This window comes from Ostrea edulis, chromosome 5 (assembly GCF_947568905.1).
Source record: "Ostrea edulis chromosome 5, xbOstEdul1.1, whole genome shotgun sequence".
In the NCBI taxonomy this organism is placed as follows: domain Eukaryota; kingdom Metazoa; phylum Mollusca; class Bivalvia; order Ostreida; family Ostreidae; genus Ostrea; species Ostrea edulis.
Window position 1 is genome coordinate 8,837,861 of NC_079168.1, and position 14,321 is coordinate 8,852,181.

General features: G+C 35.3%; 3 protein-coding genes across 5 annotated transcripts in view; 2 read left to right on the forward strand and 1 right to left on the reverse strand.

Annotated features, from left to right (window-relative positions):
• The window catches only part of LOC125649178 (ryncolin-1-like), a 14,927-nt gene extending 13,563 nt beyond the window's left edge, over positions 1 to 1,364 (forward strand). For all 3 annotated transcript variants that reach the window (XM_048876459.2, XM_056167181.1, XM_056167182.1), the window contains 2 exons: positions 468 to 632; positions 1,048 to 1,364. In XM_048876459.2, the coding sequence (XP_048732416.2) occupies positions 468 to 632; positions 1,048 to 1,307 (425 nt within the window). In that variant the 3' untranslated portion in view covers positions 1,308 to 1,364. The remainder of the gene's footprint in view (positions 1 to 467; positions 633 to 1,047) is intronic.
• Positions 1,365 to 2,682: 1,318 nt separating this feature from the next.
• On the forward strand, positions 2,683 to 4,967 carry LOC130054516 (uncharacterized). The gene is made up of 4 exons (XM_056164480.1): positions 2,683 to 2,854; positions 3,354 to 3,595; positions 4,128 to 4,454; positions 4,871 to 4,967. Exons 1-4 carry the CDS (start codon positions 2,801 to 2,803, stop codon positions 4,965 to 4,967), a joined length of 720 nt encoding a protein of 239 aa, XP_056020455.1. The 5' UTR covers positions 2,683 to 2,800.
• Positions 4,968 to 5,827: 860 nt separating this feature from the next.
• LOC130055241 (uncharacterized) lies at positions 5,828 to 6,835 on the reverse strand. Its single transcript, XM_056167183.1, has 3 exons — positions 6,721 to 6,835; positions 6,379 to 6,485; positions 5,828 to 6,233 (listed from the first exon to the last, which is right to left on the reverse strand). The coding sequence occupies exons 1-3, from the start codon at positions 6,815 to 6,817 to the stop codon at positions 5,850 to 5,852; spliced, it is 588 nt and encodes a 195-aa protein (XP_056023158.1). The 5' UTR covers positions 6,818 to 6,835; the 3' UTR covers positions 5,828 to 5,849.
• Positions 6,836 to 14,321: the final 7,486 nt, after the last annotated feature.

A 14,321-nucleotide genomic window follows, 5' to 3' on the forward strand; every position in this document is an offset into this window, starting at 1 on the left:
CCGAGTCTTCTTACCGGTTACGGAAAAAGACGAGCGCGTGATCCGATTGGGTGAGACGAAGTATGACTTCATGTCTATGAGTTGACGTACGTCACAATACTACTGTGACAGAGGCTAGGAGTTCGTTTTATGCAACAAAATAGAAGCAATGTAAACAAACGGTGATTTAGTAAATGAATATAAATATAAGAAATGAACAGCACTTTAGAGCTGTTCATGGTCAATATGAACGAATTTGGATTTGAGGCAAATCCAAATCCGTTCATACTGACCATGAACAGCTCAAAAACGCTGTTAATTTCTTAAATGTTTTCGTTTTTCCTTTGTCCTGACAAATTGATGGGTTGTCCAGCAATTTTGGCCATTTTAATTCTTCTAGTCATTGGTCAGTAGTGCACCACATACAAACACTGAAACACATATACCAAAATTTTATGAAAATTCCAATATCAATCATATTTATGAAGGAAATGAAAAAACCCATACTTTGACCAGCGGAAGAAACCAGGAACTGCGTATTGACATGAGGAAATTCACAGGATCCATGGTGTATGCTCGGTACTCACATTTCTCTGTTGGGAGTGAATCTTCTAAATATAGACTGTCCATCAGTGGCTACAGCGGAAATGCAGGTATAGTTCTTTTTTTTCCGTTTTGCTCCTAATCAGAAGTATTTAGGATCAATAGCGATGAACATTGAATGATTAATTTTTGAAAACCACGCTGATATATGATTGCCGAGTGGTATGGTGGCATAAAAATTTGATGTGTTGCCCATTATTTACTCTATATGTCAACAAGCAATATAAAAGAAATATTTGAACATTGCTCTAATAAACAAAACACGCAACACATTTTAAGAAAATATTGCAGAATACCGGTATTATTGTATGTGTAGCAATATAAATGTTTTGTGTTGTGAGGTTTATTTTAATTATATTCAGGTTAGATTATTTACCAGACTGATTATTGAATTACCTTAAATGATAAATCAACTTGTGAAATGTTTATTTTGATTAAATATTACTATAAGGTTGAATATTTCAGGAGACATGATGATAAAAGCTCATAACCTGAATGGTATGTACTTCACAACAAAGGACAAAGACAATGATAAGACTAGAGGATATAATTGTGCTGCCGGTGCGGCTTATCACACTGGTGGATGGTGGTACAATAACTGTACACACTCAGATCTCAATGGCGTTTATCAACTGTCAAATAAGAGAAACAGAAAGGGCCTGTTCTGGGGACAGAGAGGTGAAAACATGAAGACTACTAAAATGATGATCAGATCCAAGAAATGAGAAAAATATAATAAATTCTGAGAAATAAGTGCATATTGGTTGTGTTTTTAAAAAAACCCGTTTCATACAGTTCTACGTCATATGAATCCCTGTCATTGATCCCATCTTAACTCCGGGGACAAATAATGATACAAGACAACTATGCAGTCTCCCTTAAAAGCATAGAGACTGTGTTTGCGTTAGAATTAGACTTGTAATCCTATTCCACTACGATGCAAACCCACAAGTTTAATCATATAGTCCTTAATGGAGTGTATGCTAGAGAAGCGGACTGGAATATCTAATTTTTTATTCCAACAACGTGGTTATAAAATGGTTTTGGACTGACAAAACGTTTATGCTTACTATTCTTAGTTTTATATATCAGTTTGCATATATCTAACTATTGTCCTGAATAAGAAAACACGGTCATCATCTGCTTGACCAATAAGATCCATTTTAACAGGACAATCCAATGCTCAGTCCTTAAGAATCAACACTTCATTCCTCTGCCGATACTGATATGTTCAGTAACACTAATTAATATCCTAACATTCTAACTTATGGGAGTTATGAGATTGATCACTGTTCGTTATCTTCACCTTTCATCCCCAAATGTAAGTGAGTCAATTTCATTAAATCTAAAAAAAAAAAAAAAAAAAACCAGAAAAAAATAAACAGCATAAGGGAACATGTTTTTCACTATGAAATGGTCTTTAAAGTCTACTAATGAAAGGTGAAGATAACGAACAGTGATCAATTTCATATCTCCTATAAGCAATACAATATAGATAGTTGGGCAAACACGAACCTCTGGACATACCAGAGATGGAATCATGTGCCTAGGAGGGGCAAGTATCCGCTGGCAACCGGTCACACTCGCTGTAAGCCATATATCTTGATCAGGTAAACGGAGTAATACGTAGTCAAAATCAGTGTGCATTATCTAAATGTCGCAATGAAGACCACGGCAAGATATTTTTCTTCTCACGTAGAAGTTTTTGAATAAATGCTTCATAAGAATATGATATATCTTAACTGATTCAATACGCAAGGGCTTGTCTGCGAACGGTCAGTTTTTAAACTGAGACAGCAGATTATTGAAGTTGAAGTTACAGGTGTTTCAACAGTCTTGTTTAAAGCTAACATTTCGTAATTTTATGGTTGTCATAACGATCTGATTTACCAATACAACCTGTTATTACGTAAAGGACCAGAGCCACAAACCCCATATTATGGCCCTTAAAATATATAAAAATGAAAGTAAGTGTTGAATAGGAGTATTGGTGTTATAAATATGTATCAGAATCCGGGGCTTAAAAAAACTCCTTTCTCGAAGAATATTCATAAGCCGCGCGCTGAAATCGAAAACGAGGCTAAGGTCGGTAAACAAAATGTCAGCGTCAGCACGGGGAGGACAGGGCCACGACAAACACTGTTGTGTACCATTATGCACTGGAAATGGGAGATTAAATCCAGAGTTATCATTTCACAAAATACCAAAAGCATCAGAAATGAGGCGAGCATGGATCCAAGCCATCAGAAGAGATCCCGGTCCTCTTTTTACCGTGAGTGATATTGAAGAGGTCTAGACTAAAGTCTAGTCTACTGTCTAGACTGTCTGATCTGCGTTATGCGTATGATATTATCGTTGTGAATGTGTATTACATGATTACTATTTATTCTTGAATTTCAATCATCCATTAAAATGACTTTCACCATACCAAGTGAGTGTTTATGACCGATGAAAAACTGTAGGTAAAACAATGGACTAGGTCGATCAGCTGACAGCTTGTCCTAGTTACAGTGTACTTCAAAACAAGACGAATTATCAACGATACATATTATTATATGGTCATATGCTAAGAAAAAAATAATAATCATTATTGTCATGATCGAAGATATAAAATTATAAATTAGATGATATGATTTATTTATTTTTTTAATTAAATTGCAAACTTTGAAATGAGCAAAAATGATCTAGGGCCTATAATGCAAAAGTTAAACACATGATCAAAAATATTCTTTTGGTCAAGTAATCATACAATCATTTCATAATATTTATAGATAAGTGAACAAACCGTAGTTTGCTCTCGCCACTTCAAACCTAGTGATATTAAATGGACACCAGTAAGAACCACATTGAAACCGGGATCTGTACCTTCGATTTTCCATTGGAAGGCAGATTCCAACACTCGACGTCCAATTGTAAAACATCCCATTCCAGAAAAAAGACCAAAGCAGGAGTTTGATGATGAAAGAGAGAGACCCGATGAAACAGATTCTATATCAATGTCAAATGAGGATGGGTAATTTTGATTCATGTGAATTGTCCAATTATAAAAGTTGAAAAATAGGTGATGCCTAGTATTATGATCTGCTGTACACTGCAGTTTTATTTACTTGTACATACATTTGCAATTTTACAAGCAATATCAATGCATAATGTATGTGTGTATCTATCATTAATGTTAATTTAATAAGTTTTTGTGTGAATATACAAGATAATTTAATTGTTACCATATTGATATAGTGCAGTGCACAGATTTATACTTCATTTTGTGTTGTATTAGTTTAATATATTTCAGGATATTGTTCACCAAGTCAAGATATCTATTTATAACATGAATCATTCTCGGAATAGTTAAGCTGTTGCCAAACTGATGACTTTATAATATTCAGTTTGCAATAGTTATCAACTGTTTTGAATGGTTTACCTTACAACTGCTGCTGGACAGTAGGATGCTGGTCATCATTTAATTGTGGGAGGTATGTTTTATTTTAAATGTATTAAATAGAAGCATTACACAGTTTCAGTATGTTTTATTACCTTCATTATAGTTCTCCTCCTCCTGATGAAATGCAGAGAAAGATAGTGAGAATCGAAGAATTAGAGGCTTTGTTACAGAAGAAGGATGAAGAAATAAGGAGTATACAACAAAAGATGGAGATAGAACGATTTGGAATCCAACGTTTTTCAAATGACAATTCAATGATACAATTCTACACAGGTTTTACATCAATGGCTATGTTTTCAGTTTTCTTTGAATATGTCAGACCTACTGCAACCTGTATGAACAGCTATTACTATAAATCCTGTGATAAATCCAATCAGCAGATCACAGTCAGCAAACAAAGAAGCATGCTTTTAATTGATGAGTTGTTCATGTTTGTGTGCAGACTAAAATGTGGTCTTATGGCACAAGATTTAGCAGTCAGGTTCAATTGTCATGTGTCAACAGTTAGTCGCAAGATCATAACATGGGCAAACTTTTTGTATTTCATTTTAGGCAGCATGAATATTTGGTCTAGTAAGGAACAAATTTATGAAAAAATGCCCCAGTCCTTCAAGATGTTTTACCCCTCAACTAGAATCATAATTGACTGTACAGAGATAAAAACCGAGCGCCCATCATCCCTAGCACTAGGATCCAAATGTTATTCAACGTATAAGAGTTCCCACACATGGAAAGGGCTTGTTGGAATTGCTCCTCATGGGGCTCTAACTTTTGTGTCTTCTTTATACACAGGGTGTTTGTCAGATGTTGAAATTACAAAATTATCTGGTCTTATTGATCTTCTAGAAGAAGGCGATTCAATTATGGCAGACAAAGGGTTCGTCTTAAACAAAGTATTAGAAGGGACAGGCATATCTGTCAATACTCCACCATTTCTTCTTAGCCAAGGTCAGTTTTCAAAGCAGGAAGTAGAAGAAACACAAATAATTGCCAAGCTTAGAATACATATTGAACGACATATTCGGAGGGTCAAAGAATACCATCTATTTGATGGTGTCATCCCCTTAAGTATGACAGGTACAATTAATCAGTTATGGACTGTTGCAAACATGTTGACTTTATTTAGAGGTCCTCTTGTTAAAGATTGGTGCAAATGAAAAACACTGAAATTGTAAGTGACATGTGTACATATGACAGTGCATGTATAAGAATACTTCAGATACACGTTACAACATGCATTTTCCCTTTTCTAATTCAGAGGAATGGTATTATGTACATCTATTTATACTTAATCATTACAAGAATTATGATGTATTACTTATACAAAATGTATATTAATTTTAACTTTTGACATTTTCCTTTCAATAAATTCATGACAAGTGAGGGTTCTTGCACTTCATTTCCCTATTATGCCCCTGTACTAGAAGATTGGGGGGCTCATAGTGTTTGGTCTGTCTGTCTGTTTATCTGCAAAAACTTTAACCCTGGCCATAACTTGTAAACTTTCATATTTCACATGTACATACCTTGTGACCAGACCTTTGTTTGGTACCAATTTTTTTTATGTCATGACCTTGACATGTAGTTTGTCCTACCTTTGAAAAACTTCAACCTTGGCCAAAACTTTTGAATGCTTAGTAAAAGGGCTTTCATATTTCACATGTGTATTCCTTGTGACATGACTTTTTTGGCACTAGAATTATTTTGCTGCCATATGGGGACATCAGTGTTTCACAAAGATATCTAATTTTTATTTTATTTTTAGTGAAGATTATCATTATTATGAAAATATTCAAAGGTCAGTGAGGTTTAAAAGACAAAGCTTTTATTCAAGAAAGTGATCAAAATAGAATGAATCTATCTTGTTTTTCATGTCTTGCCACTCCTCCTCATCAAACTCGATAACCTCCAAGTGATTTTCATCACAGAGCCACACAAAGAAGTAACACCAGTTTAGACCAGTCACTGCAAGTTGCATCATGACTTGGTAGAAGTAATTATGATTTTTTTTCAGTCTCCACACATCTCCAACTTTAGTCAAGTAGTTGCATTCTGACAAGGGTTTTACAGGGCACTTGATCTCAAGCAAGCCGTAAGGTTGATTCATGGTGGGGTTGTATACCTTCCGATCAGGTGTAGCAGCAAGCCATGGAGCATAAGGGCTAACTACAACTCCACATGGGTATATGTTGACGTTGTTATCTAGTAGCTGCAATTTAAATATAAAATTAAATAAGATTTTGAAATATAGCAATTATCTAAAAGGTGCATTGAACTAAATAGAATGTAAAATGCCTTTGATCTTTTGTATACAATAGTGATGGTATGGGGTCTGATATCAAACTTAAACTTACTCTAACAAAGGCGTCAGCAGCAACTGCCTCAAATGACAACCCATGACGCATGCTCTCTGTAACAACTTTTCTTGTTGTCTTCAGTCTTTCAGTTAGAGGTTCATAGGCTGTGAAAAAGATTGAATGGAAAATGTTGGGATGTTTGAATTTATATACATGAAAGGTGAAGATAACGATCAATGACAATGATCATAACTCCTATAACGAATACCAAATAAAGAGTGGTGGGCAAACACAGACCCATGGATATACCAGAGGTGGGATCAGGTGCTTTAAAAGGAGTAAGCATGAAATTGTAAATATTACTTCATAACGTTGCATGATTTATTGTAAATGCCTAACCTGCTCTCCGCTTTACAATATCACCAGCCACTGAAGCAGTAATTCTCTCCCTACGGATTGCATGCCACTTAGGACTCTCTCCTTGTAGTCGTGTCATCTCCTCAATTTGATGACATTCCTCCTCTGACACAAAAATTGAAGAAATTGAAGAAAAGCTACCAGTTCTTTTCTCATCCAGAATGATATGAAGTTGTTGTTCCATTAGATTTTCAGCGGGGAGAAGAGGAAATTCACTGGCATCTAAAATATTCAGTACATAATGTGGTGACAATTTCTGTTGCACTGCTAATGGGGATCCTTTTGGAAATTTACCAAATTTTGTCTCTGTATATTCACAGTCACCTTTACCACTCAAATTCACAACTGTAAGCAACAAACGGGTTTTGTCAGCTTCAGAGACTCTAGAACACAGTTCTGAAATTTTTGGAACAACAGAGTTGATGGGATTGTACAGAGTAGATCTCAATCCACGAGGTTGTTGAGGAGATGACTTGGCATTGTATCCATGCACAATCACGTTTTCAGCTGAACTTCCACAAATCTTCTCTCCTCGGGGCACATGCCAAGTCTGGGGAAGGGAAGTCTTCAGAACATCAGATGGAATGAATTTCAGGTTTGCAGATTTCATATGTGCCAGAGTGAATAGGAGACCAGTAACATGACCACAGTGTCCCGACTGTCCAATCGTGCAGGAACAACGGCTACTCTCCACACATGGTCCATCTAACAGAACAATCTACAAATGGGACAATGACAACATAAACAAAACACTTCTCTGAAAATAATTTACTAATTCAGTCAATCAAATAATATTATTATAATATGTACACAAGTAAATATTGTAATATGTTTGATATATTTATCAATAATGGAGTGTGTTATATCTGGCAGGTATAATCAGTTTTGACATTTATTTCCCCGAATTTTCATAAGCAAATAAATTTATATTGTGTGTCTAACCCCCCCCCCCCCCCTTTTTTGTGGTATCAGTATCAGAATGTTGGCTTGAATTTATTTATAATGGATTACAATTTTGAGATAGTGATACATGCCTGTATAGTACAAAGAATTTTCAATACCTAGTTGTTTTCATCTTTTAAAGTCGTTCACAATACATCTTCATTGCATCGTTGCTTAAAAACTGTGTACAATTTTGGTAGTTTTACATTATTATCATAAACATTATCATTGAACGAAACGACAGTTACCGAAACTGTTAGGCCTAGTGACTGAAATGAACATGGCGCGGCGTCTTCTTTCACTTTGGGATATCGGAAAATATTCAGGCTTCACGCAAGTATTCTTGTATGGTACTGATCATATCGAATAATTTTTGCTCTATTTATTTTACAAAAGTGTTACTACGCAGCTTTAGACTGTCAACATTCGAAATAACTGTTTTATTTAACCTAACTTTACGTACATTGGGAGCAAGTCCTTCTTTGATTTACAGTACATCCAAGTTTCAGGCTGAATATTAGCATGGCCTGGTCAGGCAAAAAGGAATTCAAAATAACAGATTTAAACTACAACATGACTTACCATAGCATGCAGCATTGCCGCCAGTTAAATCCGACAGTAAATTATGTAAGCAATTCATAGATAGCGATCCACATGTTATCGATGAGACATGACGTCATCTGTTGTAAGATATTCATGACGCATTTTATGCTTCGATAGGCGGATCAAGTAACCCCCATATGAAAATACTCGATATACTGGTTTTGTTTTGTTTTGATTTCACATATGATATCGTTGTACATGCCATGCGTTTTTTATTTTTTATTTTTATGTAACTTTACTTGTAAACAAAGACTGTGCGTTTTGTTTTTTTGTTTGGGGGGGGGGGGGGGGGGGGGGGGTAAGACAGTACAGCATTTATAAATTGTGCATGTTTGATTCCGTTGATTTTCAATTTCATGGCCTAGTTCGAAGGCCTATCAACGTATCAGTGTTCCATTGTCCAATGTAAAATTAGAAAAGGAAAAATAGTGTCGTCTTGGTTGTCAAGGAGGTGTGTCCCAATGCCAAGTTACATTTAAACAATATAAACAAATATTTTTTTCAGCGTGCTCAACAAATCAAATTGCGTGATACAAGTAAAATTAAATTATGACAGACGGACTGAATGCTATATTATATATGTTTTGCCAATTAATAAACTGGACATGTGTTGTGCCAATAAATATATCTTAATTTAATAATCCAGCCTACAATAGCAACAGGAAATTGTGCTTAAATTGTCCAATCTTCAAAACCTTAAATTGTGTACATGTGTGTTGTGGCGGTGGTGGTTTTCATCCACTCAAACTGTCCCAACCCCCCTCCCAAATTCAATTTCTTTAAGTGTGCAGTGGATAGATCGCCACATGGACCCATCCAAGTCTACTGTAAGGATGTTTTAAAATATCGGTTTTAAATGCAATTAGTTCACACACAAATATATATAGACAACATTATTTGACGATTTGCATTTTAGTTGCTTCTATTCATACACGCTATACAACAGTAGTGAATCTATAACTGAGAGAGAGAGAGAGAGAGAGAGAGAGAGAGAGAGAGAGAGAGAGAGAGAGAGCACCAGTAATTGTATACAGGTACGGGAAGTTTAATCAAATATTAAATGTACAATATTATTCTTATTAATTAACCATTCCACTTCATTCTGATATATTTAATTTCTCTTTTTTCCATGTTAAATTATTCGGCTGGCGCGAGTTAGGACTGCCCCCCCCCCCTCCCTTTTTTAAACCGATGTTACGTGCCTAGCTATATGTACCTAACGCCCTCTCAGTCAAAAATGAAATAAATATAAAATCTATATTACAACAACTTCATTGGATTACTAGACTTTTTTTTACCACCGTAATACATGTTTATGCAAGCGGACAATCTAGGCATTTTAAAGAAAATTTCCATCTTCGATAGCAAAATGTGTTCAGCCCACGAAGAGCAGAATCGACCCAAAACCCATGGCAAGCGAAGATGATTTTTGCCCCCGTTTTCGGGTGTTATAACTGATATAAAAAATAGTATGTTCTATAACTTTCATTCAGAAGACGGGTAAGTTCGTGAGTCACTGAATAAACAAAAAATTGTCCGCATTCTTATTTCAATCGCGTTGTCAACTGTACACTTTTTGATATTTCTACACTACCTGTAAACATGTAGACAGCGGATCTAAATCCTCTAATATTCTTAATTACAATGAAAATTATACATTAAAATACATGTGGTGCACTAATATAAATGTCAATCTTTTAAAATAATCGCACAAATAAACCAATGCTTTTACTTGTCATTTTATGGTCCACATTTCTTTGAGCTGATATAATTCATGCTATTTAACAAATTGAAATCAATGCCAATTTATACCATGTGATATTCGTTTGTTCATTTTCAAAGTCAAATGATCCTTCTCTTGGTGAACTCGTGCTGCTCGTGCTGTGAAACAATGTGCGACTAACACGTACAGGTGTTTGTGTACGGGATGTCGAGAATTTGGGCGTTTCATAAAGGTGTGAACGTCTGCGGGGAAGTCTGCATACGGATATATATCAATATCTTGATATATCTATATACAAGAAATAATCCCGATTTACAAACATGTTGAGGTTTCTACTTAGAGATAATCAAAATCCATTTAGTGACACTGTCCACTCTATATCTGCTTCAAACATATAAACGTGGAAAGTTAATACAGAACGGACGTCATAAGTTAAGGGTAATTAAGATGAATTGTTTCGAATAGCAAACTCCCAACATGTAAACAATTTAAGTAAGTTATCAAATCAGTATGGTAATTCTTTAAAGATAGACAGTGGGGGTACATTTTTAAAAATTAAATTACTATTTTAAATTTACAATAATACATATCATTAAATGATATGAATATATACAAGTCGCCGTTTTATACGTTTTAATTTTCACTCACTAATATTTCGCTTAGTATTTTTTTTTTATCACACGAAGGTGCACGGTGGCACAAAGGAGGCACAGATGTTAGATATCCGTGGACTTAAATGTCTACCTCGCTCAGAAAATTAAGACTTCAGAGGTGCCGACAATTTTCAAGGTCCATCGTGTTTTATTTAAAAAAAAAATAGTTTGAAAACTCCATTTTTGTAATTAGTTACTATAATAACTCAAGTTTAATCAAAATTATACAGTTGTCTCTCTCTTTTTTTTTTTATCCTCAATTATATCAATTTTAATGGAAGTTGATACAAATAGATATATATATGCAACTTGAAAATATAAACTCGTCTTTGAGATAGACGGTAAAACAATACTGTTTGCTGTGGTCCTTTCACTGCAAGGAATTTTAATTTTTGATCACGATTTTTCAATTACAAATGTATGTCCAATACAGCGGGGAAAAAATTGTAGTGTTATGTAGTGGGAAGGGGGGGGGGGGCAATATATCACAAATTTAAACATCGTGATAGAAAATATACAAGTTCCTAGTATTTTAACAGTTGTGATTTACAATCAGAATAAGCCCAAAAAATATATATTAACCTATGCGTCCATTATTTGTGTATTAACTGTGATTCTCATAACGTCAACATCATGACGTTATATAGCTTTTCTATTGAAAAACAACACAAAGTTTAAACGACTGTAAAACGAAAACTAGAAAAGATATTGTTATAAAATAAATTGTTCTATGACCTATAAATCCTAGAGCATCAACTGTGAAAGTCTCATTTATTTTGGTGAAAGGGCCAATTTTAGTACTTTGTGGCTCTGGTCCTTACTGTCTGACATGTTTCATACCAATTGAGACCATTCTTTACACACTGATTTTGAATCCATTGGGGATCCGGGTTAGAATAGGTCCTCAGTACCCCTTGCTTGTCGTAAGAGGCGAATAAATGGGGTGGTCCTTCGGATGAGACCGCAAATACCGAGGCCCTGTGTCACAACAGGTGTGGCGAGATAAAGAACCCTTCCTGCTCTAGGGCTGTAAGCGCCGATCATAGGCCTAAATTTTGCAGCCCTTCAACGGTAATGTTGACGTCTCAATATGAGTGAAATATTTTTCAAGAGGAACGTTCAACAATATACAGTCAATCAACCATTGATTTTGACTATGGGTTACTCCGTTTATCTGATCGATATATAGGGTTCACGGCGGGTGTGACCGGTCGACAAGGGTTGCTTTCTCCTCCTAGGTACCTGATCTTACCTCTGGTATATCCAGGGGTCCGTGTATGTCCTACTCCTAGTTTTGTATTCTTCATAGGAGTTAGGAGATTGATCAATGTTCGTTAGTTTCACCTTTTTCAATGAACAATTGTTCAAATGACTCCATAGCCTGTATCTGACGCATTATATAGACTGATAACATGTGTCTGATATTTGTCCTATTTTTCCAACCGACTCAAATGAGTAGCCCCCATTCTGAAACCAAAACGCTAATTTGACTGCCCCTTAACTTAGTTCAAGAATTCCAAAGGATCTTCTTAATATACAAAATTATAATGGCCTTGCTCTGGAGCTGACATCAAGTACAAAGACAACCTGTGTCGACATCAACTGACCAACTGCTGATCCTACATCCCTGACATCTAATCAAACATACCCCGACTGGTTTATGCTGATTTCTTGTAATTCCATTTGTAACTTTTTTTTCTAAACACTGACACAACTGTCTTGCTTGTATTCCGAACTCTAACTCTTGCACTGATTCCCAATGCCACTTCAGCAGCCACTAAAGCCCCAACTTCTCGAAATCCGTATGAATTGCTTAACTAATCAATTCTGCCGCTTTCAAGCTAGACCCTCTGTCAAGGTCATCACCCAAATACATAACTACCAGAGCCTTCCGACTTCTAGTCATCCCCCAAATACATAACTACCAGGGCTTCCGACTTCTAGTCATCACCCAAATACATAACTACCAGAGCCTTCCGAGTCAAGTTATCACCCAAATACATAACTATCAGGGCCTAAGGTTGAAAAGGACTTCCGGTAATGGCCCAGAGTGCGGTACACGTTTAGGTGCTCCGTAGTTCAGGCAAGTGTCTACGTGTCTTTGATTAATGTTAGGCGACAATTGATGTGATATAGACTATAAGTATATATTGTTGCCAGTGTTAGACATGTATTTGGACACGTGCTGGTATGTATATGCAATATTTAGTAGTTCGTAAAACTGGTGGACATTGAGTGAGTAGTATTCAGATATGTCTCCTATTGCATTCGTCGGATGAACACAATATAGAGGAACTAAATGAAAAACAACAAAACCTGGAAAAACTCAGAAACCATAGACTTCAAGGAATATATGTAAGAAGCAGAGCAAAATGGACAGAAGAAGGAGAAAAACCAACACATTATTTTTGTAGTTTAGAATCAAGAAATTTTACTAGTAAGATAATTCCCAAACTTATAAAAGATAGTGGGGAGATAATTCAAGACCAGTTTGAAATATTGGATGAAACAAAGCAATTTTATGACAATTTATATTCAATACCTAACCAGGAAATAAACATAGTTGACTTAAATTCGGAATTAAAGTATGAGGATATTCCCAAGTTATCCAGAGAGGAATCTATGCTTTTAGAAGGTAAAATTACATTGAAGGAGGCTTCTACAACACTAAGTAAAATGAAAGCAAATAAATCACCAGGCTCTGATGGGTTCTCAGCTGAGTTTTTTAAGGTTTTTTGGAAATACCTTGGTACATTTGTTGTAAGGTCTATCAACTGTGCATATGAAAATGGCACTCTGTCAATAACACAGAGACATGGAATTATTACACTTTTACCTAAAGGAGACAAACCAAGACACTATCTTAAAAACTGGCGTCCAATTACACTTCTGAACACTATATATAAAATAGCTTCTGGTACCATTGCAAATAGATTAAAGATTTACTTGGATAAACTTATCAATCCTGATCAAACTGGCTTCATTTCTAATAGGTATATAGGAGAAAATACTCGACTAATTTATGATATTATGCAGTATACTGAAGAAGAAGAAATCCCAGGTCTTTTACTACTTATTGACTTTGAGAAAGCCTTTGATACCCTCTCATGGAATTTTATACAAAAGACCTTAACTTATTTTAAGTTTGGACCTGATATTCATGAATGGGTGAAATTATTCTATCATAACATCATATCTACTATTAACCAAGGTGGCAATCTCTCGGCATCTTTCAACATTCAAAGAGGATGTAGACAAGGTGATCCTTTATCACCTTATATTTTTCTTCTTTGCGCAGAAATTTTAGCTATACAAATAAGAGAAAATAAAAGTATTAAAGGTATAACTATAAATAACAATGAAAAGAAAATTTCACAACTAGCCGATGATACATCAATTATACTTGATGGTAGCAAGGAATCTCTTCTAGAAACAATAAAAGTATTGCGACACTTCTCTGAAATGTCAGGACTAAAAGTTAATTTTTCAAAAACCAATACAGTATGGATTGGATCAAAAAAATATAGTCAGGATACCCTTTCTAAAGACTTTCATCTGAATTGGGGGACTTGTAAGTTTACTCTACTTGGAATTAATTTTGATGTAGAATTACAGAACATGTCAAAACTAAATTATCAGCCAAAGCTAAGCAGAATAAAATC